Here is a 23335-nt window from a genome sequence, read left to right as displayed (position 1 = left end):
CTCCATTGTATATTCTTGCCTCCTTTGTCATAGATTAGGTGGCCATAGGTGTGTGGGTTTATCTCTGGACTTTCTATCCTGTTCCATTGATCTATATTTCTAGTTTTGTGCCAATACCATACTGTTTTGATGACTGTAGCTTTGTAGTATGGTCTGAAGTCAGGGAGTCTGATTCTTCCAGCTCCGTTTTTCTTTCTCAAGATTGCTTTGCCTATTTGGGGTCTTTTGAGTTTCCATGCAAATTGTAAACATTTTTGTTCAAATTAAGGATTTTTAAATGGGGAGTTATCCTGGATTATCTGGGCGAGCCCTAACTGCAAGCACAAGTATCCTCATAAGAGGGAGGCAGGAAAAAATGTGACAACATAGAAGGAGGAGGCAGTTTAAGGACTAAAGCAGGTTTGCTACACTGCTGGCTTTGAAGATTGGAGGGAGAGCCCATAAGCCAAGGAATGCAGCTCTAGAGGCTGGAAAAAGCAAGGAAATGCATTCTCCCTTAGAGCCTCTAGAGGGAGAACTACCTTGCATACATATTTATTCTGCCAGTGAGATTAATTTTGGACTTCTGTCCTTCAGAACTGTAAGAGAATAAGTTTGTGTTGTTTTAAGCCACCAAGTTTGTGGCAATGTTACTGCAGCATTAGGAAACTAATACACTCTGATAGAGGCTTTGAGCAAGGCAGGGGATACAGGTCATGAAGCAGATACAGGGGGAAATTAGTAATTCAGCTTTAGATTTGTTAAGCTTGAGCTGCCATTTTAAATATATACATATATATATATATATGCAATTGGATAAATAGGTCTGGAGTCAAAGGAGAGGTCTAGGCTGGAGATATGAATGTGGGCATCATCCCCATGTGAACTGTGTTAAATCCAGTTAACTGGAGGAAATCATGGAGGGAAGTACAGATAGAAAAGAGGTCAAGGTTGGAGCCTTGAAGTATTCCAACACTTAAAGATCAGGAATGAGAGAGGAAGCCAACAAAGGAGACCAAGAAGGAGTAGCCTGAAAGGTGGGAAGAAAATGAGGAGAGGGTGGTGTTCCACAAGCCAAGAAAAGAGCTTTTTAAGGGAGAGTTAGTGGCCAGTGGTGTCAAAGGTTGCTGAAAGCATTTGTATGTTATGAAGACTGAGAACTAACCATTGGATTTGGTACCACATGGATCACCTTGGCAAGAACAGGTAGGACTATAATGGCAGAATGCAAGCCTGAGGGGGTGGATTCAATTTAGAATCAGAGGGAGTAGAGATGGTGAATATAGACAACTATTTTGAGGGGTTTTGCTATAAATATGAGAAAAAGTAGACAAATGAGGCAGTAGCTGGAAGAGGATGCTGAAGAAACTTTTAGAATAGGTGATATTACAGCATTTGTATGCTAATGGGAAAAACTTCTCCCACAGTTGTTCCCTTTCTTTTGTATCATCGAAGTAGGCAGTAGTCAGTGGAATCCAGGACATACAAGTAGATATGCTAGCCTAAGATAAAAGCACATTCTTTCATCATAACAGGAAGAAATAGAAAGTATTCAGGCACAGGTGCAAATAGGTGATACAATTGGTGATAGCTGGATGACCTTCTCTTCTGGTTGCCTTTATTTTCTCAGTGAAATGAGAAGGAAAATTATCACCAAGGCTTGAGGTCTAAGGAAAGAGGTAAAAGTTGGATGTGAGATTGAACTGACCAGGGAAATGTGATAGGACTGCAGGGCAATAGTGAAGGCCCACTTAAGGATAAGGGGTGAAAATGTAAAGTCAGACCAGTGAGGAGGGTTGTATCTTTTTTCCCAGGAATGCACGGCTGCCCAGTTGCAGGATCATTGTTGGGAGAAAGTTGTATAAAAACCAGGGTTGTGGTTGTGGTTTCTCCTGAAAAATATGATAGGAGACTTTCCAGCTATCTTTCTGTTATTGATTTCCCTGGCCAGAGAAAGTACTCTGAATAATTTCAATCCTTTGAAATTTATTGAAGCTTGCTTTATAACTCAGCTTATCAACTTTCATAAATGTTCTATGTGCACTTTAGAAGAATGTGAATTCTAATGTTTTAGGTAGATTTTACATACATGTCAATTATGTCAAGTTGGTTTATTGCATTGTTCAGATATTCTAAGTGATTTTTTTGTCCACTTAGTCTACCAGCTGCTGAGAGGCATGTTGAAGTCTCCCACTGTGATTGTAGATTTATCAAGTTCCATCCATTTTTGCTTTAAAATTATAGTATCTTCCTGGGGGGAAGACTTCTTTCTTCTTACAAAATATCCCTCTTTATCTCTGGCAAAGCTTCTTGCCTGAAAGTCCATTCTGTCTAATATTAATATAGCTAAATCAGATTTATTTTGATTAGTGTTACCATGGTATAATTTTTCCATTCTTTCACTTTCAATCTTTCTCATATATTTAAAAAGTGATCTCTTATAAAGCCACATGTATTTGGATTTTGGCTTTTATCTAGTTTAATAATCTTGATCTTTTACTTGGATTATTTGATCCATGTATTTTTGATGTAATTATATGGTTATGTCTACCATCTTACTGTTTTTTCATTTGACCTACCTCTTTATGTTGCTTTTTTCTTCTTTTAGCTTTCTTTTGGATTAGTCAAACATTTTTGTTCTTCTATTTCTCCCTCTATTAGTTTGTTGTCCGTGCATACTTTTATCATTGTTGTTATTATTACCACCATAGAGATTACAACATGCATCCTTGCCTCAATACAGTCTCATACAAATTATTGCTTCACTTGCCCAATAATGATAGAAGCTTAGAACACTTTAACTCCTTTAACCTTCCTCCTGCCTTTGGCACTATTGTGGGAATGAATTTTAATTCTACATGTAATTTAACCCCACAAGACATGACTATTATTATTATTTTGTACAGTTGATAGTCATTTACCTTCACCCACATATTTACCTTTTCCATTGCTCTTTATTCTTTCCTGAAGTACATAGTTCTGTCTGGTATCATTTTCATTCTGACTGAACAAGTTTCTTTAATAGTTCTTTTAGTGCAGGTCTGCTGGTAACAGATTCTCATAGTTTTTGTTTGTTTGAAAATTTGCCCTTTATTTGTAAAGGATATTTGCACTGGATATAGAGTGCTACATAGGCAGTTAAATTCTTTCTGCATTTTAAGATGCCGTTTCATTATCTTTCATTGTTTTTGTTAATAGATCAACTGTCAGTCTTATTGTCTCTCTTTTGAAGATAATGTATCTCGTTTCTTCTCTCTGGCTACTTTCTAGATTTTCTCTTTGGTCTTTAGCAGTTGTACATGCCCAGGTATGGTGTTCTTTGTATTTATTCTGATTTGGGGTTTTCAGAGGTTCTTAAATGTGTGGATTAATATCTTTAATCAGACTGGAAAATTCTCAACCATTATTTCTTCAAATATTCTGCTGCCTCATTCTCTCTCACCTCTTCCTTGGGAACTCTGAGAGAAAAAAAGTTAGACCTTTCTATTGTGTCCCACACATCTCTTTCACTCTATTTTCCATCCTTTTTGTCTCTTTGTGGTTCAGTTTGGGCGTATGCTATCAACTTGTCTTTCAGTTCAATAATCGTATCTTCCACTGTGTCTGAGGTATATATAACAAAACCTATTTATTGAGATCTTAATTTCAGGTGTTGCATTTTTTCACTTTTAGAATTTCTGCTTAATTCCTTTTATATGTACAATTTTTAAATTATTTTTTAATGGATCACCCGTGAGTCTGTTTCTATTGTCTTTTTTATGTTGTTTTCAGTTACATAAGCTGTATCTTGGAGTGCCTAGTAATTTTTTCTGAATGTCAAACATTCCATATTACATTGTAGAGACTTTAAATGGCTGTCATCCACTGAAGAGGGTTTACCCTTTTCTCTGCTAGGAAGAAAGACAGTAGCGAATGAATCACTTTAATCAAGTACTAAGTTGAATCAAGGCTGAGTTGCAGCTTTCATAAGGCTTAGTCAGTCTCTGATTCACTCCTAGTAGGTAGCCCTTCAGGTCTTTAAACTGAGAGTCTGGTGTGTTCTTCAGGACCTTTTCCCTTCCATGTCTTTGCTCCTTAGCATATTGAGACTGTGGAAAGCTCTGTTCTGAATGTAAGAGATTTTTGGTTTAGGTTTTCAGTCTCCTACTCCATACCACCTCAGTCAGAATGAGAATATGAAAAATGATTAGAGAAAGTTAAGCAGAAAGGAGAGATAATGCCTGCAGTCTAAACTTTGGGGAAGTTTGTGAAGAGGGCAGACAAATGGGATAGCTGGAGGAGAATGTGTAATCAAGAGGGTTTTTAAAAGAGTGAGAGAGAAAATACAAGAAACTAGAGATAGTGTCAGGATGGTATCATTACTGGTGAGAAAAGAAGCTCTGGGTAGAGGAAGACAGTGCCAGATCCTAAAGCCTTTGGTAAATGAAGCAGCCAGGAAGAGAAGATCAAGGAAGAGTAGCTGGAGGCATGAACAAAGGACCTGGGGTATGTGAAGTGTAGGAAAATAGAAACAGCCTCTACTTGAGGCTTCAGGGCAGAGGAAGTTTTAATTAGAGCAAGAAAGTACAAGGAGACTTCAAAGATGGTGATAACTGGAGAAGAAATATATTTCAGCAGGGATAGGCAAAATCAAGAGTTCAGATTTGTATAAAGTTGTGGTCATCAACAGAGGAATGAATTCTAAAGTCATCAGAGTATAATGGGTTACTTGAAGCCATGTATTGAATGAGCTCACCCAGGGAAAGGATATAGACAGAAACAAGGTCAAAGATGAAGACGGGGGACATGCCACCATTTAGAAGTCAGGATGAGGAAGAGAAGCCAGGGAGGTGGGAAGCTGAGTGAAGAAAATGTTTACAGAATGGAATGGTTAACCATGTGGAATCTTGCTGAAATGTCAAGTTAGAGGAGGATCACATAGTGCTCTCTGAATTTGACATGAAGCTCTAGAGCAGTTCAGTGGAGTGGTGAAGACAAACAGTTAAGAGGAAGTGGTTTCAGGGACTCCGTAGACAGACATTTCTTTAGAGACGTTTTAACCAGTGGGGACAAAGATGGTTTTCCCCCAAGATCAGAAAGGCTAGAATATGGTGGACTGAAATTTCAGAAATTTGTTGACAAGGTTTAAGTTATGGTGGCTGCAGTGGGGAAGAGGAAAAGATCACTGAAACCAAGAAGGAACTGAGAAAGCAGGGCTTTGAATGAAGGCACCAAAGTTGGGGACTCACTCAGGGAGTGACAGAGAAAACAGAGCATCTTTAGTGAACAAAGGGAGTGACTAGAACTTTGGCCAATGCCAAGAAGAGCAGGGGTCATAGTGGCATAACAAAACAGAGTTTTGGAACTTATAAAACTACATTCTGAGAAGTAGAAAAGTCACCATTTGACAGGGCCACTGGGGAAACTCTGTCCTCAGAAAATAGCAGAGTTTCAGTTACAGCAGTAGAAAAAGACTCTGCCTGATGCTACAGTCTGAGTCCCAGAGGCTCCAGGTGAATGATGTACCAGATAGAGTCTGCACAAAGTTAAGAGACAGACAGGTGATTGATTGATTGATTGATAATGGATGAGTGAGTGAGTTCAAAGTCAGTCTCAGATGACCCAGGAAGAAGAGCTAGAGAAGGATGCTGAGGGTTCAAGAGGCCCCAAAGGCTTACAGGAGAAGTGATGGGAGGGTCCTGAAGCTGATTCTTGAGTGGAAAACTGAAAAAAAAAAAAAAAACCTCTGTGTTTAGGCTTTTGCCAAGATGGTCTGGGTACCCTTCTTTAAGTAAGACATGCAAGAATTTTTTTTTTAATAAATTTATTTATTTAATTTTGGGCTGTGTTGGGTCTTCGTTGCTGCACGCAGGCTCTCTCTAGTTGCGGCAAGCGGGGCCTACTCTTCATTGCAGTGTGCAGGCTTCTCATTGCAGTGGCTTCTCTTGTTGCAGAGCATGGGCTCAGTAGTTGTGGCACATGGGCTTAGTTGCTCTACAGCATGTGGGATCTTCCCGGACCAGGGCTCGAACCCATGTCCCTGGCACTGGCAGGCAGATTCTTAACCACTGCACCACCAGGGAAGTCCCTGCAAGAAATTTTTAAAAGGAAGAACATTACTGATAACCAATTTTATGCCTCTGAAGACAAACCCAGAAGGGATGTTTCTACCCTGGGTTCCCAAACTGGCTCATTGTCAAGGCTGCTAGGCTGGCTTTCCACTCACCCAAGAATGGCCTAGAAATGAATCAGCTTTTACAACAACAACAATGACCAACTTGTCGCTATTTTTTTTCAAGTCCATAGGTGTCGACCCTCTGCCGGCTAAGTTGGCCTATGACAAATCACATGACCAAGTGTGGGTCCTGAGCTGGGGGAACGTGCATAAGTCCCAACCAAGCCTCCAGGTATGTTGAGTACATGGAAGACAACACCCACCTGCAGGAAAGGGCTCTCTCCCTAGCTAATAAATGTCTCCTGCTTCCCTAGGTGGCTAATCACATTTAGCCAAAGTATGTCCATGAAGGCTATGGAGACAGTAGGAAACATCCTCAGGATAATGCCCCTTATAGGCAATGAACAGGGTATCTTCTGCCAGGCCTGCTATTAAAGACAATAACACTGATGATGAATAAGATTCTAATGTCATGACAACCAGAATGTGGCTCTTGGGCCCCACCCAGGACATCTGTGGGATCCCTTCCTCCACCAGTGAGGGAAGGTCAACACCAACCCTGTGTTGAGTGTGTCTGGCTCAGCCTTTCTCATTAGGGGTACATGAGAGGATTAAGCCCTACAAAAGGTGATTTGAATGCCTGTTCCCTCGATTCTCCCAATGATGGTGCATAGAACCATTCTAGATGCACAGAAGAGAATTCACTGCATACAGTGGATTCCTCGGGATATTAGGGTTTTATTCTCTCTCAGAACCCCAGCTGAGAAGGGCTGCAGATGGAGCCAAGTTCACACTGTTCCCAAGACTGGTAAGAGGCCAGGGATACCCAGTCTACAGAAGCTTCCTCCTGGGGACTGGCCACCTGCCTTACCTACCTCTGTGCTGCTGGGCCAGGTGAAGGACACTACTTCACCTCCTACAAAACAAGACTATTGTCCCTCAGTGAACACCATCAACACATCCTGGGCCCCAGTGAGCTGATGACAAATAATAACAACTCATTAGAGGACCTGGGAGCCAGAATAAAGGTCACTCAAAACAGAGTATAAGCCCAGAAAATTGGTTCCTCTGGCAGCTCTAAGAAAGCATGTAAGGAAATTCAAGGGGAGGGGCCACCAAAAAATATTTTTCTAAAACTAAAATTTAACAAAAAATGATTTTCTAATTTAAAACTGCAGTAGATAGATGAGCTGAAAATGCATGATTTCTACTGAGACTCAAAATAGTAGCCTGAAAGATAAAGAACAAGAAAAATCCTCAAATCACAGAATATAAGAAAAGATTAAGATATGAAATCTCAAAAGATGTTTCAAAGTCAAAAGAAGTTTAGAAAGAGAAAAGGTAATAGTTGGAATGGAGTCAAACATTAAATAAATTTGGAAGAAAATTTCCAAGTTGAAAAAGTAAATCATGTAGATTAAAAGGGATCTGTAAGTTCCAGGCTAACTTGATGAGAAATAACACATCTCTGCTCTTGGTAAAACTCTGGACTTCCAAGAATAAAGGAAAAATATTACAAGCTACAAGGCAGAAAGAAAAGTCACCTGTAAAAGAACAATTAGGTTGGCACTGGACTTCTCACCTGCAACAGCTGCTGGAAGACCATGGCATCACATCTACATGCTATTAAGATAAAAGGGCTGATATCCAAGGTATCATATACCTGTCAGGACAAAAGAAAGACCTAAGGATATGCAAGAATTCAGAGAGCAGATCATGAAATATAACAGGAAAACAGTAGGTGAACCAGATCAGAGACATCGAGATGGCGAAAGATAAAGAGGAAACAACAGCCCTAAGTAAGAAACCTAGAGAGGAAGGTCCAAAAATAAAATAAGATGGATGAAGAGAAACTACCTGGAAATGTATTAATAAGTGCTAAATAAGGGCATTTGAATTAGGAGCAATGCACTGAAAGAGAAATTCTGATACCAGGCTCTAACTAAAGATGATAAATTATTTCTGTAAAAGTAAGGGTAGGGAGTGGAGGAAAGAGAGTAAAAATACTCAAAAATGTCATCTTACAGGGATAAGAGAGGATATAGAGAATGTTCTTTGAAATTAATAGTTGAGATAGTTAACTGTCTAATTATTCCAAATGTGACAAACTGATTTCTCCTATTAAAAGCAGAGATGATGAGATTGGGTTTGGAAGGGAGGGAGAGAAAACTAGCTGTAACTTGTTTACAAGAAACCCATAAAGTGATAATAAAAGGTTGAATTGAAAGGGGTGGAAATAGTGATGGTAGGTGGACAAAAAGATGTATGAGTGTAATATTAATATCAGACAAGGTCAAATTTAAGGTTAAAAGCACTAAACAGCATAGGAGAAGCATTATGTGAAGACAAACAGCCAACAGATAGCAAACAACATAACTAAATACATAATACAAGAGTGATTAAAAATACAAGAACTTGATTTACAATGCACTTAAATTGTACATTCCAAAGAGACAAAATAATGACATGGGGAAAATGAATAATATGAATAAGGAACTTGGTTTAATAAATATATAGAAAACCTTTCCTCTGCCAAATAGAAATTTTTCACATGTCCACATATATGTGTCAGTAATCACAAATAAAAATTTAGCAAATTTTGTAAAAGTCAGTGTTACAGGCTACATTATCTGATAATTAGAAACAATTAAAATGTGACCTACCTAATAAAGAAACACTCCTAGATCACTACTGCATCAAAGAGGAAATTAAAAGGAGAAATTACAAACTGTCTCAAAAGCAATGAAAAAGAGACTACTTCTCATCAAAACCTACAGGATACAGAGAAAGCTGTACATGAGGAATATTTGTGTCTTAAAAGCCTGCAGAGAATGTATTTGTATTAAGAAAAAGAACAAAGTAACTGGCAGGAAGGAATTATTTAAAAGACTAAAATTAGTAGAAATTAAAAAAGGACAAACAAAAACCAGTAAATCCTTCACAAACCTGACAAAGAAAAAAGAATATAAACAAAATGAGAAATGAGGAAAGACATATTACTGCAGATAAAGGAAGATGAAAATAATTATAAACTAATACTACACTGCAACTCTGGGGTGGCAAATTTTAAGACCTAGAAGAAATGGATGATTGTTTGCAAAATGCAGAAGAAAAAAACAAACTGACCTAGTCAGAAAGAGAAAGACAAGTACCATATGATATCACTTATATATGAAATCTAAAATATGACACAAATGAATCTATCTACCAAGCAGAAACAGACTCACAGACATAGAGAACAGACTTGTGGTTGCCAAGGGGGAAGGGTGTGGGGGAGGGATGGATGGGGAGTTTGGGGTTAGTAGATGCAAACTATTACATATAGAATGGATGGACAACAAGGTCCCACTCTATAGCACATGGAAGTATATTCAATGTCCTGGGATGAACCATAATGGAAAAGATATAAATATAATAGTTATGTAATATTTATATAAATTTTAAAATATATATGTATAACTGAGTCACTTTGCTGTACAGCAGAAATTAACACATTGTAAATCAACTATACTTCAATAAAAAAAAAATTAAGAAGGAGGAAAAAAAAACTGACCTAAGAAAAGGAAAACTTGAAATAGAACAATTACCAGAGAAGAGGTTTTTTTAAAGATCAAAGATCTACCATAGAAAAATGTACAGCCAAGTTTTATCAAACCTTTCAAATGTAGATAATATTAATATCATTTGAACTATCCCAGACCGTATGGAAAAAAATGTGCAACTCCTTAGTATTAAAAAATAAAACTATCACCAGTTAGAATGGGCATCATCAGAAAATCTACAAACAACAAATGCTGGAGAGGGTGTGGAGAAAAGGGAACCCTCTTGCACTGTTGGTGAGCATGTAAATTGATACAGCCACTATCGAGAACAGTATGGAGGTTCCTCAAAAAACTAAAAATAGAATTACCATATGACCCAGCAATCCCACTACTGGGCATATACCCAGAGAAAACCATAATTCAAAAAGACACATGCACCCCAATGTTCATTGCAGCACTATTCACAATAGCCAGGTCATGGAAACAATCTAAATGCCCATCAACAGACAAATGGATAAAGAAGATGTGGTACATATATACGATGGACTATTACTCAGCCATGAAAAGGAACGAAATTGGGTCATTTGTAGAGACGTGGATGGACCTAGAGACAGTCATACAGAGTGAAGTAAGTCAGAAAGAGAAAAACAAATATCGTATATTAACGCATATATGTGGAACCTAGAAAAATGGTACAGATGAACTGGTTTGCAGGGCAGAAATAGAGACATAGATGTAGAGAGCAAACGTATGGACACCAAGGGGGGAAAGTGCGTGCGGGGTGGTGGTGGTGGGATGAATTGGGAGATTGGGATTGACATATATACATTAATATGTATAAAAAGGATAACTAATAAGAACCTGCTGTATAAAAACAAAATAAAATTTAAAAATTCAAAAAAAAATTAAAAAATAAAACTATCAACTAATCTCACTTATGAATACAAAAGCAAAATTCTAAACATGGTATTAAAAATAGAGTCCAACAATGCATCTAACTGCTCGAGCAGGGAACAAATTCCCGGGATGCAGTAATGGTTCACTCTCAGGAAATCAGTCAACATTACTCATAACACAAAACAGAAAAAAAGCTATAATATTTTCAATAAATGCTGGAAAGGCATTTAACTAAATACGCAGACATTCTTAATTTTTTTTAAAAAACTAAAAAGAGGAATAGAAGACATAAACATAATGAAGACTATTTCCCAGAAACCAAGAGGAAATTTTGCCTAAATGACAAAACACTAAAAGCATTTTAATTAATAGCAGGAATTAGACCATTATGCCCACCATCACCATAATTGGAAAGTCTTAGAAATGCACTATGACAAGAAAATGAAATAAATTGAATAAACCTACCTTCATCTCTGTGGACTAGGGTTCAGGAAACCACTGCTTGCAAAAACTGCTCCTGGAAATGTCAGTGGGCAGAGCCTTTGTGGTGAGCAATTTGGAAATGTGAACCAAAAGCCTCAGAACATTGCTTTCAATCCAGCAACTTGACCTCTCAGAACTTATCCAAAGACCAGGATCAGGGATGGGCACAAAGATTTAGCTACAACATTATGTGTTACTGCAATGTTTATATTTGCAAAACATTGAAAATACCATCTTAATGTTTCTAAATATCCAACACTAAGGAATTGGTTAAACAAACTTTGCTATGACTAAATGAAGGTGGTTCTATAAATGAGGCTTATTCCACCAAGGCCCTGCCCCAGGAGCCAGTGTTTGAACCTTTGGCACCATCTCGAATCCTGCCCATCATGCTCTCGCCTACCCACTCCCAGCTTTCAGCTGCCTCTCCGCCCATCCCACTCGATATCTTGCACCCTGTCCTTCCCCAGCTGTCACCTCTCACCTGGCTTTGTCCACTCCTCTGAAGCAGATGCTCAGACTTCCCTACCCCACACTCATTACTAACTTACATCTCCTGATACCCAGCCAACTATGTGCATCTCCTGAACCAAGCCCCTAGAGCCAGCAAATTTGAGAAGCTCAACAATTATCTTTTGGTCACAAATGTGCCCAGCCATGCGCTGGGATGCAGGCCAAGAAGGAACTCATGACTCATTGGAGAAATGAGGCTGACTAGCCCATGTCAGTTCAGTGGCCCATGACACCGGGTTTTGATGAAGTAACCTCTGAATATAGGGTGTCAGGGTGGTGAAGCATGAATGACACTGACTGCTGACAGCCTGTAATTTTCCATCTCTATTATAAGGTAAAATGACAGACCTTATATCAAGCAACGATTGCATGGCTTCTTGGAATTCTCTGGCATTTTCACCTGGACTCTCTAAGATCCAGTTTCCTAATATTGATATTTTCTTAATGCCTAGTTCTAAGCTTTTCCCATGGACTTGCCATGGAAGTGTCATTTGGCCTTTTTTTTTTTAAATCACAGGAAAATAACCTAACTTTAGAGCTGCACAAGACTGAAAATCACAGCTCTCATCATTCTAATCCGGCATTCTGCCTGCTGACCCCTCAAGGGAAGCATGATCCAAAAAACTCAAGCCTCAAACCTGCCTGAGGAAGCAGGGCAGGTGCTGTTTGTCTTGTGATTAAAGTAAGAGGCAGAAGGCAGCCCCACTCTTAAAAGGTAAAAGCATCCAGAGCTCTAAGCCATGTGAGTCACAAAGCCCCATCACAAACTGTCCTCAGCCTCAGGCTGCAAAAATCTGAATCCTTCCTTCTGTATAAATGGCCACAACATGAAGATCAGGAAAAGTGTCTCCCCTCCCTGGTCAGAGTCTAGCATCTGCCTCCTGTCCTGCTAAGAGGGTCTGAGCTTGTCCTTGGGGTCCTCCAGCCAAAATTGCCCACAAGCTGGCCAAGCCCCTCATCTGGCTGCAGGTCTGCCAACTTTCTGGGCAATCACCTAGAACTTGGAGGCTGAAGAGCACATGCAGAGAAGGCAAGAGGACACAGGCAGGCTGGCTCAGTGTCTCCAGCCTGCCTGTGCCCAAGGCCTCAGTAGCTGATGGACAAAAGCCCAGCCTGACCACAGGGGGCTTTCTGGCAGGGCCTCCAAACCATGCTCTCATCCTGTCTAACCCCAGACATCACTTGGCTCTGTTCTGTGCTGCCACCGTGCCCTTCCCTGATACAGACACAGCAGGGACACACACCAAGGAACGGCTCAAGTCGCTTCCTGCCAAGTACGCAGGGGAGAAAGTGGTACCTCCAGGGGAACAGAGGCAGCATGCTCTGTCACTACCAATTTGTACAAAACACAGGGCCTAATTCTTCACTTCTCACAGCAAGTCCCCTTTGTGAAACTGGAACCCTCCCCGGCATCCTAATCACAGGCATCTAAATGACATGGCCAAGACACTATCAAACTCTTAGAGGAAAACATAGGCAGAACACTCTATGACATAAATCACAGCAAGATCCTTTTTGACCCACCTCCTAGAGAAAGGGAAAGAAAAGCAAAAATAAACAAATGGGAGCTAATGAAACGCAAAAGCTTTTGCACAACAAAGGAAACTATAAACAAGATGTAAAGACAACCCTCAGAATGGGAGGAAATATTTGCAAATGAAGCAACTGACAAAGGATCAATCTCCAAAATTTACAAGCAACTCATGCAGCTCAATATCAAAAAAACAAACATCCCAATCCAAAAATGGGCAGAAGACCTAAATAGGCATTTCTCCAAAGAAGATATACAGATTGCCAACAAACACATGAAAGGATGCTCAACATCACTAATCATTAGAGAAATGCAAATCAAAACTACAATGAGGTATCTCACACCAGTCAGAATGGCCATCATCAAAATATCTACAAACAATAAATGCTGGAGAGGGTGTGGAGAAAAGGGAACCCTCCTGCACTGTTGGTGGGAATGTAAATTGATACAGCCACTATGGAGAATAGTATGGAGGTTCCTTAAAATACTAAAACTAGAACTACCATACGACCCAGCCATCCTACTTCTGGGCATATACCCTGAGAAAACCATAATTCAAAAAGAGTCATGTACCACAATGTTCATTGCAGCTCTATTTACAATAGCCAGGACATGGAAGCAACCTAAGTGTCCACTGACAGATGAATGGATAAAGAAGATGTGGCACATATATACAATGGAATATTACTCAGCCATAAAAGAAACGAAATGGAGTTATTTGTAGTGAGGTGGATGGACCTAGAGTTTGTCATACAGAGTGAAGTAAGTCAGAAAGAGAAAAACAAATACTGTATGCTAACACATATATATGGAATCTAAGAAAAAAAAAAGTTCATGAAGAACCTAGGGGCAGGACGGGAATAAAGACACAGACCTACTAGAGAATGGACTTGAGGATATGGGGAGGGGGAAGGGTAAGATGTGATAAAGTGAGAGAGTGGCATGGACATATATACACTACCAAATGTAAAATAGCTAGTGGGAAGCAGCCGCATAGCACAGGGAGATCAGCTCAGTGCTTTGTGACCACCTAGAGGGGTGGGATGGGGGGGTGGGAGGGAGACGCAAGAGGGAGGAGATATGGGGGTATATGTATATGTATAACTGATTCACTTTGTTATAAAGCAGAAACTAACACACCATTGTAAAGCAATTATACTCCAATAAAGATGTTAAAATAAATAAGTAAATAAATAAATAAAAATAAAAATAAAAAATAAAATAAATGACACGGCCAGCACCTCTGCCAGGATGCCTGCTTTCTCTAATAAATTACGGAGTCACAGTTCTCAGATAGCGCCTCTGTGAGGCGCATATGACAGAGACTCTCAACAAACCAGCCCAGGTGCCTGGCATCAAGGGAAAATACGGAGCCAGTCAACGATTCCAGCGTTTAGCATTTTCGTTATTTAAAACCTCGCCGCCTTTCCCAGGGTGGCCTAGGTGTTGAGAAGGTGGGACTCCCTGTCGTGGGGGAGGCTGTCTCTGAGCAGGGATGCTTAGGTTCCGAGGACCCTCCCTCAGAAGCCCCAACACAGTCCCTCCAAGTCCTCACTCCGCTGTCACATCACGGCGGCTGACAACATGCACCACAGTCAGTCAGGGGCAGGCCTGACCGAGCAGGAGGGAGCGATCCAGGCGTTCACTCCTGTCTCCCCACTTCCCCTCCCTGGAAGGATGGGTCCCTGCCTACGCCATTCCCAAGCAGCTCCCGCTCTGCTCCTGGCCCCCCCCCGAGACGGTGACTTGCCCATCATCTCTCTCTCAAGCAGCCTGTCTGCTGGGGTCTCCACCCGAGCATGCATGTGTCTGCAGGTTTCCAAGCCCCGCTGGGATGGGCCCTCACAAGGACCTCCGCTCTGTGTTGCAGGTGATCACAGAGGCCAGCACCAGTCAGGGCCAGCACCTGATCCGCACACCCTTTGCAGGAGTGGACGATTTCTTCATTCCTCCAACAAACCTCATCATCAACCACATCAGGTGAGACCGGCCCACAATGCCCTAACCTACTCCGTGCCCCAGCTCAGCCCTGCACGGGGCAGCTTCGCCCGAGGTGGCCCTGCTCCTTTCTCTTTCTCCCCTACTCCTCCTGGGCTGGCCTTGGACCCCATCAGGAACGGACGGAGAAATGGCCCCATCCCCAGTGCTTAATTGTTAAAGTTAAGGAAGGCACCCAGCTCCTAATGCCCTCAGGGGCCCAGTGAGGTCAGGAAGTCTCATCCTTGGGTGAGGACAGCAGAGGAAAGAGGGAAACAACCGTGGTTAATTGAGTACCCTCTCCTTGCTAGACGCAAGAAACTAGTAGAGGCGGTCTCGAATCTGTTTTATAGATGAGGAAACTTAGGCCCAGAGAAGTTAAGACACTGGCCAAAGTCACACAGCCAGGAACTGGCAGAGTCAGACTAAATGCAAAGCTGGGTCTCCTTTCAGTGCCCCATTTGGCCTCATTCTCTGCTAGCCACACCTGTGGCTCCTCTAGGAGTCCCCAGAGCAGCCATGCAGGGGCCTGCAAGGAAACAAGGCCTCCGGGGTGCCTGGTTTGCCACCATCCAAAAGAACAGCTTAATAATAACAGCCATGGCCTCGACTGCAAGCCTCATCCCAGCCTGGCCACTCCCCTTCCCTATTCATTTCAGAGAACCCCTGACATTTTCTGTCAAGGCACCACTGCCAGAAGACTGAGCATGCCCTTTTATAAAGTCACCAAGACCCAAATGTCTTGTGGCAGTGTTTATGCCTTCCTTTACTCTGACATCCAGCACCTTTTTCCAGGAAGAAATGACTCATTTTTGCAAGCTGAAGCTGGACTTGTAAAAATAGGGCTCTCCCATTCATCCTTGCCCAAGGGAGAAAATAACCACTTTATGACCTCCCTACCTCACTGCAGAGAATACCTGGGGCAGAGCCTCTAAAATGGTTGTAAATGGTAAACCCCCTCAAAGAAGCTGAATTCAGCCAGGAGTCATGCAAACTCAGGCTCTGCAGAGCCTGTGTGTGACTTTTACTTTACAGTTTCTTATAAGCATGGGCTTTTCTTTCCTGCTCTTTCCATGCTCTAGCTCTTTAAGGATGCTTTAAAGATGCTGTAAAGTGGGCATTTTCCCAACTCTGAGGCACAGCTTGTTATTCAAGAGAAAACTGTGGAAGAGATTTTTCTCTACTCCTGTAGGTGTACACAGCACCCAAAGGCCTCTGCAAGTGAGGGGTTTAGGCAGAGGCTCTCACAATCAGAGGGAAGTCCTGCCTGGAATCAGGCCCTTTTGCAGCTCACAACCAGCCTCCAAAGAGGAATTTCACAAAGTCCAGATGTGGCAGCTTCCACCTACTGACCTCTTCCACTAAAGCTCCCTCTTAGATTTAATCCTCCCAACAGCCCTTGGAAGGAACTACCCTCTTTATATTTGCAGGGGCTTGAAGAGGCAAGCAACTTGCCCCAGGCTCTGCAGCTAGCAGGGCACCGCAGCAGCGCCAGGCCACCTGGCTGTAAAGGTAAAAGCTGTCCTTAGCCCCAGCCCAAAGGGGCTTCCTGTGACCAGCATCATCAACGTGGCCAGGGAAGAGGCTGCCCTCAACCCTTACCCACGTTCCTCTCCAAGGGTAAGGGAGCATGGATAGGACATCTGTCCTTGTTCTCTTGCATCTGCATCCCCAAGTTCTGACCCAGCCGGTAGTCCAAAAACCACCTCAGATATAGACTCACCTATCCTGTCCTCCTAGCAGGCAGAGTCAGGACAGACACCTCTTGTCCCTTCCCTCCAGCCACGGGCCCGCCACTTCCCAGATGCCACAAGGCCTCTGGGAAGCTGAATCAAAGGCATCCCCGAGGGAGAAGCTGCTGAGGCACAACCATGCTCTTCCTTTACCATTTCTAAAGATGCGTACATATTACGAGAGCATAAATCCAGGAACATTTTGTAACTCAACTGCATTTGGTTTGAGATCATAGATGCATCGCTTATGAAGCCATCTCCTGCAGAATGGTAGATCTTATTAATAGGCTGGTAGATCACCAAAGGGTTATGATAAAGGAAAAGAGAAAGGATGCCATCGTTTGAGACTAATGACCTATCCCCTACCCAAAAAGTCCTCCTGACCTCTGACCTCAGTTTGCGTCTCCTCCCAGGTTCGGCTTCATCTTCAACAAGTCTGACCCTGCAGTCCACAAAGTCGACCTGGAAACACTGATGCTCCTCAAGACCATCGGGCTGCAGAGCCACGGCTGCCTGCCGCAGGCCATGGCCCACACCCACCTGGGCGGCTACTTCTTCATCCAGTGCCGACAGCACAGCTCCTCTCCAGCCGCCCCGCAGCTGCTGCTCGACAGTGTCACGGACGCCGTGGTCGGCCCCAACGGCCACGTTACCGGCACCCCACACACGTCCCCCGATGGGCGCTTCCTAGTCAGCGCTGCCTCCAGCAGCCCCCAGCTTCACGTGCAGGAGATCACGCTGCAGGGGGAGATCCAGACCCTCTATGACCTGAAAGTGAGCCAGGGCGTCTCAGACGTGGCCTTCCAGCCCTCCTTCACCCAGGGCGACCAGTACTACGTCTACGCCACGCTGGAGACAGAGCCGGACCTGCTCTTCCTGGAGCTGTCCACGGGGAAGACGGGCGTGCTGAAGGGCTTGAAGGAGCCGCCCGTGCCCACGGGGCCAGCCCGAGCCTGGGCCGGGCCCCGCAGGATCGTGAGGGACAGCGGGCTGTTCGGGCAGTACCTCCTCACGCCGGCCCGAGAGTCACTGTTTCTCATCAACGCGAGACAAAACGCGCCGCGGTGTGAGGTGGCGGGAGTAAAGGGGGGGACCACAGTGGTGTGGGTGGGCGAGGTATGAAGCAGCCACAAGCGCCGCCTGGTACTGACACCGCAGCCCCAAGCAGGCACCCTGTACATTTTTACAGACAAAAGCAAAAACCTGTATTCGCTTTGTGGTTCAACACTGGTCTCCTTGCAAGTTTCCTAGTATAAGGTATGCACTGCTAACGAGATGGGGGTTTTTCGTTAGGACGTATGATTTCTGCCTTGAGCTACGATGAGAATATGCTGCCGTGTAAAGGAATCATTTCTGCGCCCGGCTACACGCCACGTTACCTGGGCCGCCATGGAACCAGGAGCTCCTGCCTTCCAGGCGGATGCTTCCGTCGGTTGCCTTCGCCTAGTCATTCTCCAGGGTCCGGCCAGACTTCACCCTGATGGTGTGGCCTGATGACACAGGCTCCCCGGGGCAGGGCTCTCCCTCCTGGTGTGAGAGCCACATCACCCTCGCTCTGGACCTCATTTTCTCCTTCGCAGTTGCTTCTTGCTTTTCTTTCCATTTGACTTGTTGTAAGCCTGAGGGAGAGCCAACAAGACTTATTGCATCTTGGGGGATGGGGAAATCACTCACTTTATTTTGGAATTTTTGATTAAAAAATAATTTTTTATAATCTCAAATGCTAGTAAGCAGAAAGACGCTCGCCGAGGTTCAGCTGTATCCCTCCCTGCCTTAGGCCATGGCTCTGAGAGTCACCACCCCACATCCAGAAAGAAGACAATGGCCATCAAGCGATCATGGTCCTCTGCACCAGGGACACCCCCAAGTGCAGATCAGGCCACCACATTGGTAAAGGCTCCGTTCTGGGTTGGGACCCCAAGAGACCAAGACAAACCCTGCGTGCCTGCTTTTCACTACTGAAGGGGGACATTTATTAGCCAGCCCAGTACCCCAGATTCAGGGCAGACCAGGCTTGCCTGGAAAGGTGTGTGAGGCCTGCAGAACAGCGGCCTCCAGGCTCAATGCAGAAACCCGAAGGATACAAGTGGGGTTCAGGCGGGTTCCTTAGGCTATCCCTTTTAAAACCCCATTTCTCTTCTCCCTGTGGCCCTCGCACTCAGCTCTGGCACCCCAGTCCCTGCATCATCATAGCACAGACAGCACATTTCAGTAAGTGTTTCTTACACATGGGTCCCTCTCTCCCCAATAATACACAAGGATACGGGCTGGCACTGCTGCATTATTCCCAAATGTCTCAGGCTGTGGTAGTCTCTCCAGTGGGCATCAAAGAAGTACAACACAACAGCCCCATGAAGACAGCCCGTATCAGAGAATCTCGGCGAGGAAGAGGCCCCCTTGGGCTCTCAAAACACCCCTTTCCTTCTCATGCACATCAGTGGCCAAATTGCACTTGTATGCTTTCTGGCTTGAATGGTCATTTTTCAAGCCACCTGAAGTTGGAAGAGGTGGTCCCATCACAGACACATTAGGTTAGATGCCTTCACCTGCCAACATGGCCATGAGTTTCCTGGGCTGCTGAGGAATGGCCCCTTTCAGAGAAAAGAAGAGATAGGCCTTGCCTCACTGGAAACAGAGCTTCTCACTCCCACCTAACTGCCCAACCCATCTGCCCGCCACAGAGTTCCTGACATTGGCCAATCCTCTAGTGTGTTTCATGCATCTCAGTCCACCAAACTCCTCTTGTCCCCAACAACTCCCAGGGTGTGCCTAGACAAATACATTCATAGATTTTTTTTTTAAGATACAATATGTAGATACAGGTTGAAGAAACTGACCTCAAAAGCCTAATATTTAGTTTCACAATAACTGGGATGGATGGAAAACACATCTCACCTTTTTTTATTCCTGCCTCAATGTCTTGACACATTTTCTTCCAAAGTCCCACTTCTATCCCTGAAATTCTCCAACTTTCGTGAGCTTCTTCCTTTGGAAAACATCTTCTGAATTGTGGCAGCCCCTGGAAGAAAAAGAAAGTCTCTGAGCCTACATGAGGAAGAGCCCACCAACTGCCAGGCCAGAACACTGGCCCCTCTGGACTGCAGGATTGCTGAGTAAAAGACCAATCCAGTCCCAACTGGCCTTTTCAACTGGGAGTGACTTCAGCGGCACCTGTTCCTTTTCCACAATTCCTTCCGCTTCTAAGTGTGTCTGGAAAGCTTCTCTGCCTCTCGTCGTAACTGTGAAGTTGCAAAGCTGGAGATGGCCAGTTTAGGTCTTGCTGCCAGCATTTCAGACACAATTAAATAGGAGCGGGGAATCACAGCCCTGAAAACTGTGAAATTTGCAAATTCACAAAGGCAGGAAAGTCAATGTTTTTTCAGCAGTGCAACCGACTGAAGGGCTGGCCAGGACTCCAGCTGCCCCTTTCTCCCACACATTAGCCCCAGCAGAGGCTCATGGAACACAGTTTGAAAGCCACTGGGGTACGAAGTCATCACAACAGCCAGCGATCCTTCTGATGAACACAAATCATCAGCTATCTACTAATATTTCACATTAAAGGAGTATTCATTTTACCAAAAGAATCACCCCCAAAGCCACTTACGTGATGAACTATTTCAAAATTACTGGATTTTGAAATAAAATTCATTTCACAAAAATTCAACGTAGATTTTTTTTCAGACTAACAAACGGAAGTAATCAACACCTACGGTGACATTAAAGATTTGAAATGGAAGCCTTCATTCTCCTTCTGCCCAAGTGAGCAAGACCCCACATGGAGGTTCTCGGTCCAAAAGCCCACGCAGCCACCCACGGATTGATAGTGGGAAGAGAGATTTGTCTGCTTCTAGACGCCTGCATGGACTTTCTGCGCAAGTAAGCTTGGCTGTGAACCACACACAGTGAGGCAAATGCCATCATCGCAGCCCCAGTAACACTTAGCCAGCGAACCCTGCCTGGGGCTGGCCCAGGCTCCTTTTTTAAGGCTCCAAGTCATTTGAGGGTCCTGCTACTTTCCCCAAGCCCCCGGAAGTAGCTGGAAGAGCCCTGTAAAGTCTAGGCTGGGGCCACACTCATACCAAGCTTCATATTCTGTGACCTAGAGATAGCATCACAGGAGACAGAAGCTCAGTCCCTGCAATCCCCCCCCCACCCCATCTCAGCCTCCCAGATCCAGGTAAGTGCCCTGGAGGACAGCACTCCAGCCCAAATAAAGCCAAGAACTACCTGCTGCCCTAGGGAATTGTAACTGCTGAGTCTTCATTGAGGAAAGCAGCCTGGAGTTGGCTTCGTGGGGCCCCCACTTATTTTCTGCTGACCAAATAACCTGTGAACTAAAGGAGATTTCAGAACTGAGATGTGAAACAGCTTCATGATGGATATATTTTTCTACAAGGGGCTTAAATAGTAATCCATTCATTTTTCACAATGTGTTTCATTCAGATACCACGGACACTGCACCGTTTCATTACCAAATCCCACAGCTTGCTCTCCCATCCTCCTCTTCAGAAGCCAGCCTCCAGGAGCAATGATACTGCTCCCAACGCCCTCCTACACATCCACCAATCTACCTCACATCCTCCTTCTTGCACCCGGCACCTCCTCCTTGCACCTGGCACCTCTGAGCCAGGAGGCCAGACAGGTGATGTAGGATGACAACGATGCCGACATCGATGGCAAAGTTCTTTGCCATCCTCCCCCACCCAGGACTCCAGATCCCACTGCAAGTGCTATCAGAACCCACTGGGATACAGCCGCTTGCTACCCAGAATCACACCCCCCAAACCCTAGCTCACAGCCCTTTGGAGTTAGGTGACCAAGACAAGCGAGAACTCAGAACTGTCAGGGAAGTTGGCTATTATCAGACAGAAACTGTCAGACGGGAATAGAGACCATAACATCTCAGCCAAGCCCTTAGAGGACTGAGCTACACCTCCCTCCATCCTCACTTTGTTCTCTGCCTTTCCCGCTCCCTTCCTACGCCTGGGGCCTCCTGCTCATGAGCCACTACTACAATTCAAGGGGCAACTCACCTGACCACCACACCAGCCCCCAGTGGCCTTTGCATGCTGCTTCCTTGCTTTGGGTACAAGTGAAAAGTCACTCATAGGGCCAGATGTTACTATTTGCTCCCAGATTGGCACATAGGTAAAGCAGTTTTGTTCAAGAAAGTCACTAACTGCCTTGATTTCTCTCCAAAATCAAGAGATCATAGAACAGAGGGGCTTAAAAAAGTTCAAGGGGGATATATACAGTGCTTACACTCAAGGTGTGACTGCAAGACCCCAAATACCTGGTGGAATGCAACCCACTTCTTGCTTTTGTCTACACCAGGTTACCTGCCAAGCCACTTGAGGATTTGAGCATCTTATCTGGGCCTTCAGGGTTTAGGCACCAGCCACCCAGCCGACACCTGGAGCCCAGCAAGCACAGTTTCACCCATCCTTTGGACCTGTGAGCAGCATTGGGAATTAAACCAAACACAATGTGTGAAATTATGGAAGATAGGGGGAGAGCAGGAACTGACCTCCAAAATTCACAGCAAGGCTTCTTTAGCCAGCACAAGAGTGTTGGGCATGTGCGTGGTTTTTGGACAAACCGCAATTCACATCCTCTTTCCAAGCTCACCTTGACTCGCATGGGACCATCCCTTTCTGCCGTGGCCCCAGGGAGCAGGCCATGCCCTGGAGGGCTGTAGAGGGCTCAATCTGCATGCCACAAAGCAATAACTGTCGACTCAACCCTACCCCCAGTCCAGTGACACGCAGCTCTCCACACGTCACCAAGGCGGGATCAGACAATGCTGCCCAGTGGGGGCACTGTCTTCAAGATCATTTCTGAGGAATGGCAACCATTATTGGCTGGATATGGGGCCCAAGAGCTCTCAAATGAGAAAATTTCCTAAACCTAAACCTTCATGCACTGCCCAGCGTGACATCGGCCATAGCTTTAAGAATTGTTTGTCCCTTGCTACTTCAGCTGCTTCAGAGAGGTGAGGGACAGTGGTCTGCAAGTCCCCCACCCCAGACCCACAACGCAGCCTTCTGTGGTGCCCCCGACCCACGCCCTGACTGCCCGGCTCCGGCGGCTGGCCAGCCCCCTCTCCGTTCCTGGCCCTGCCCCTTCACACCCCATCTCCCCCTCCCCCGCTGCTCATGCTTCCTGAAGGCCGTGTGAGATGATCTAAAAGCAGACTAGGCATGGAGTTTTGCTGCTGTAGTCACACACGCTGTGTTCATGCTATAGTGTAGTGAACGACCCTCGAGATATGCAGTCACACACACACAATTTGTCCCGTTAGGATTCTCATCCTCCCCCACCTCAGAAAACTTCCAGATCTCTTATGTCGAGGCAGATTACATTATTTTGAGCAGTTGTGTAGACTCCAAAATATATTTTCTTTAATCACTGGTATTTCTCAAAAGGCCACCTGTAATTACTATACATGTGAATTTTTCCTTATTTATAAAATATATATAAATTATTTTTAATACATCAACTTTAGTAGAAGTTTGTACCAACA

General features: G+C 44.2%; 1 protein-coding gene across 3 annotated transcripts in view; it reads left to right on the top strand.

Moving 5' to 3' along the window:
- Positions 1-18530, top strand: part of FSTL4 (follistatin like 4) — a 439834-nt gene extending 421304 nt beyond the window's left edge. For all 3 annotated transcript variants that reach the window (XM_061188168.1, XM_061188169.1, XM_061188167.1), the window contains 3 exons: positions 6258-6365; positions 14970-15079; positions 17223-18530. In XM_061188168.1, coding sequence (XP_061044151.1) covers positions 6258-6365; positions 14970-15079; positions 17223-17931 — 927 coding nt within the window. In that variant the 3' untranslated portion in view covers positions 17932-18530. The remainder of the gene's footprint in view (positions 1-6257; positions 6366-14969; positions 15080-17222) is intronic.
- Positions 18531-23335: the final 4805 nt, after the last annotated feature.

This window comes from Eubalaena glacialis, chromosome 4 (assembly GCF_028564815.1).
Source record: "Eubalaena glacialis isolate mEubGla1 chromosome 4, mEubGla1.1.hap2.+ XY, whole genome shotgun sequence".
In the NCBI taxonomy this organism is placed as follows: Eukaryota; Metazoa; Chordata; class Mammalia; order Artiodactyla; family Balaenidae; genus Eubalaena; species Eubalaena glacialis.
The sequence above is the reverse complement of the archived record's forward strand: the minus strand, read 5'-3'. Positions and strand labels throughout refer to the sequence as shown.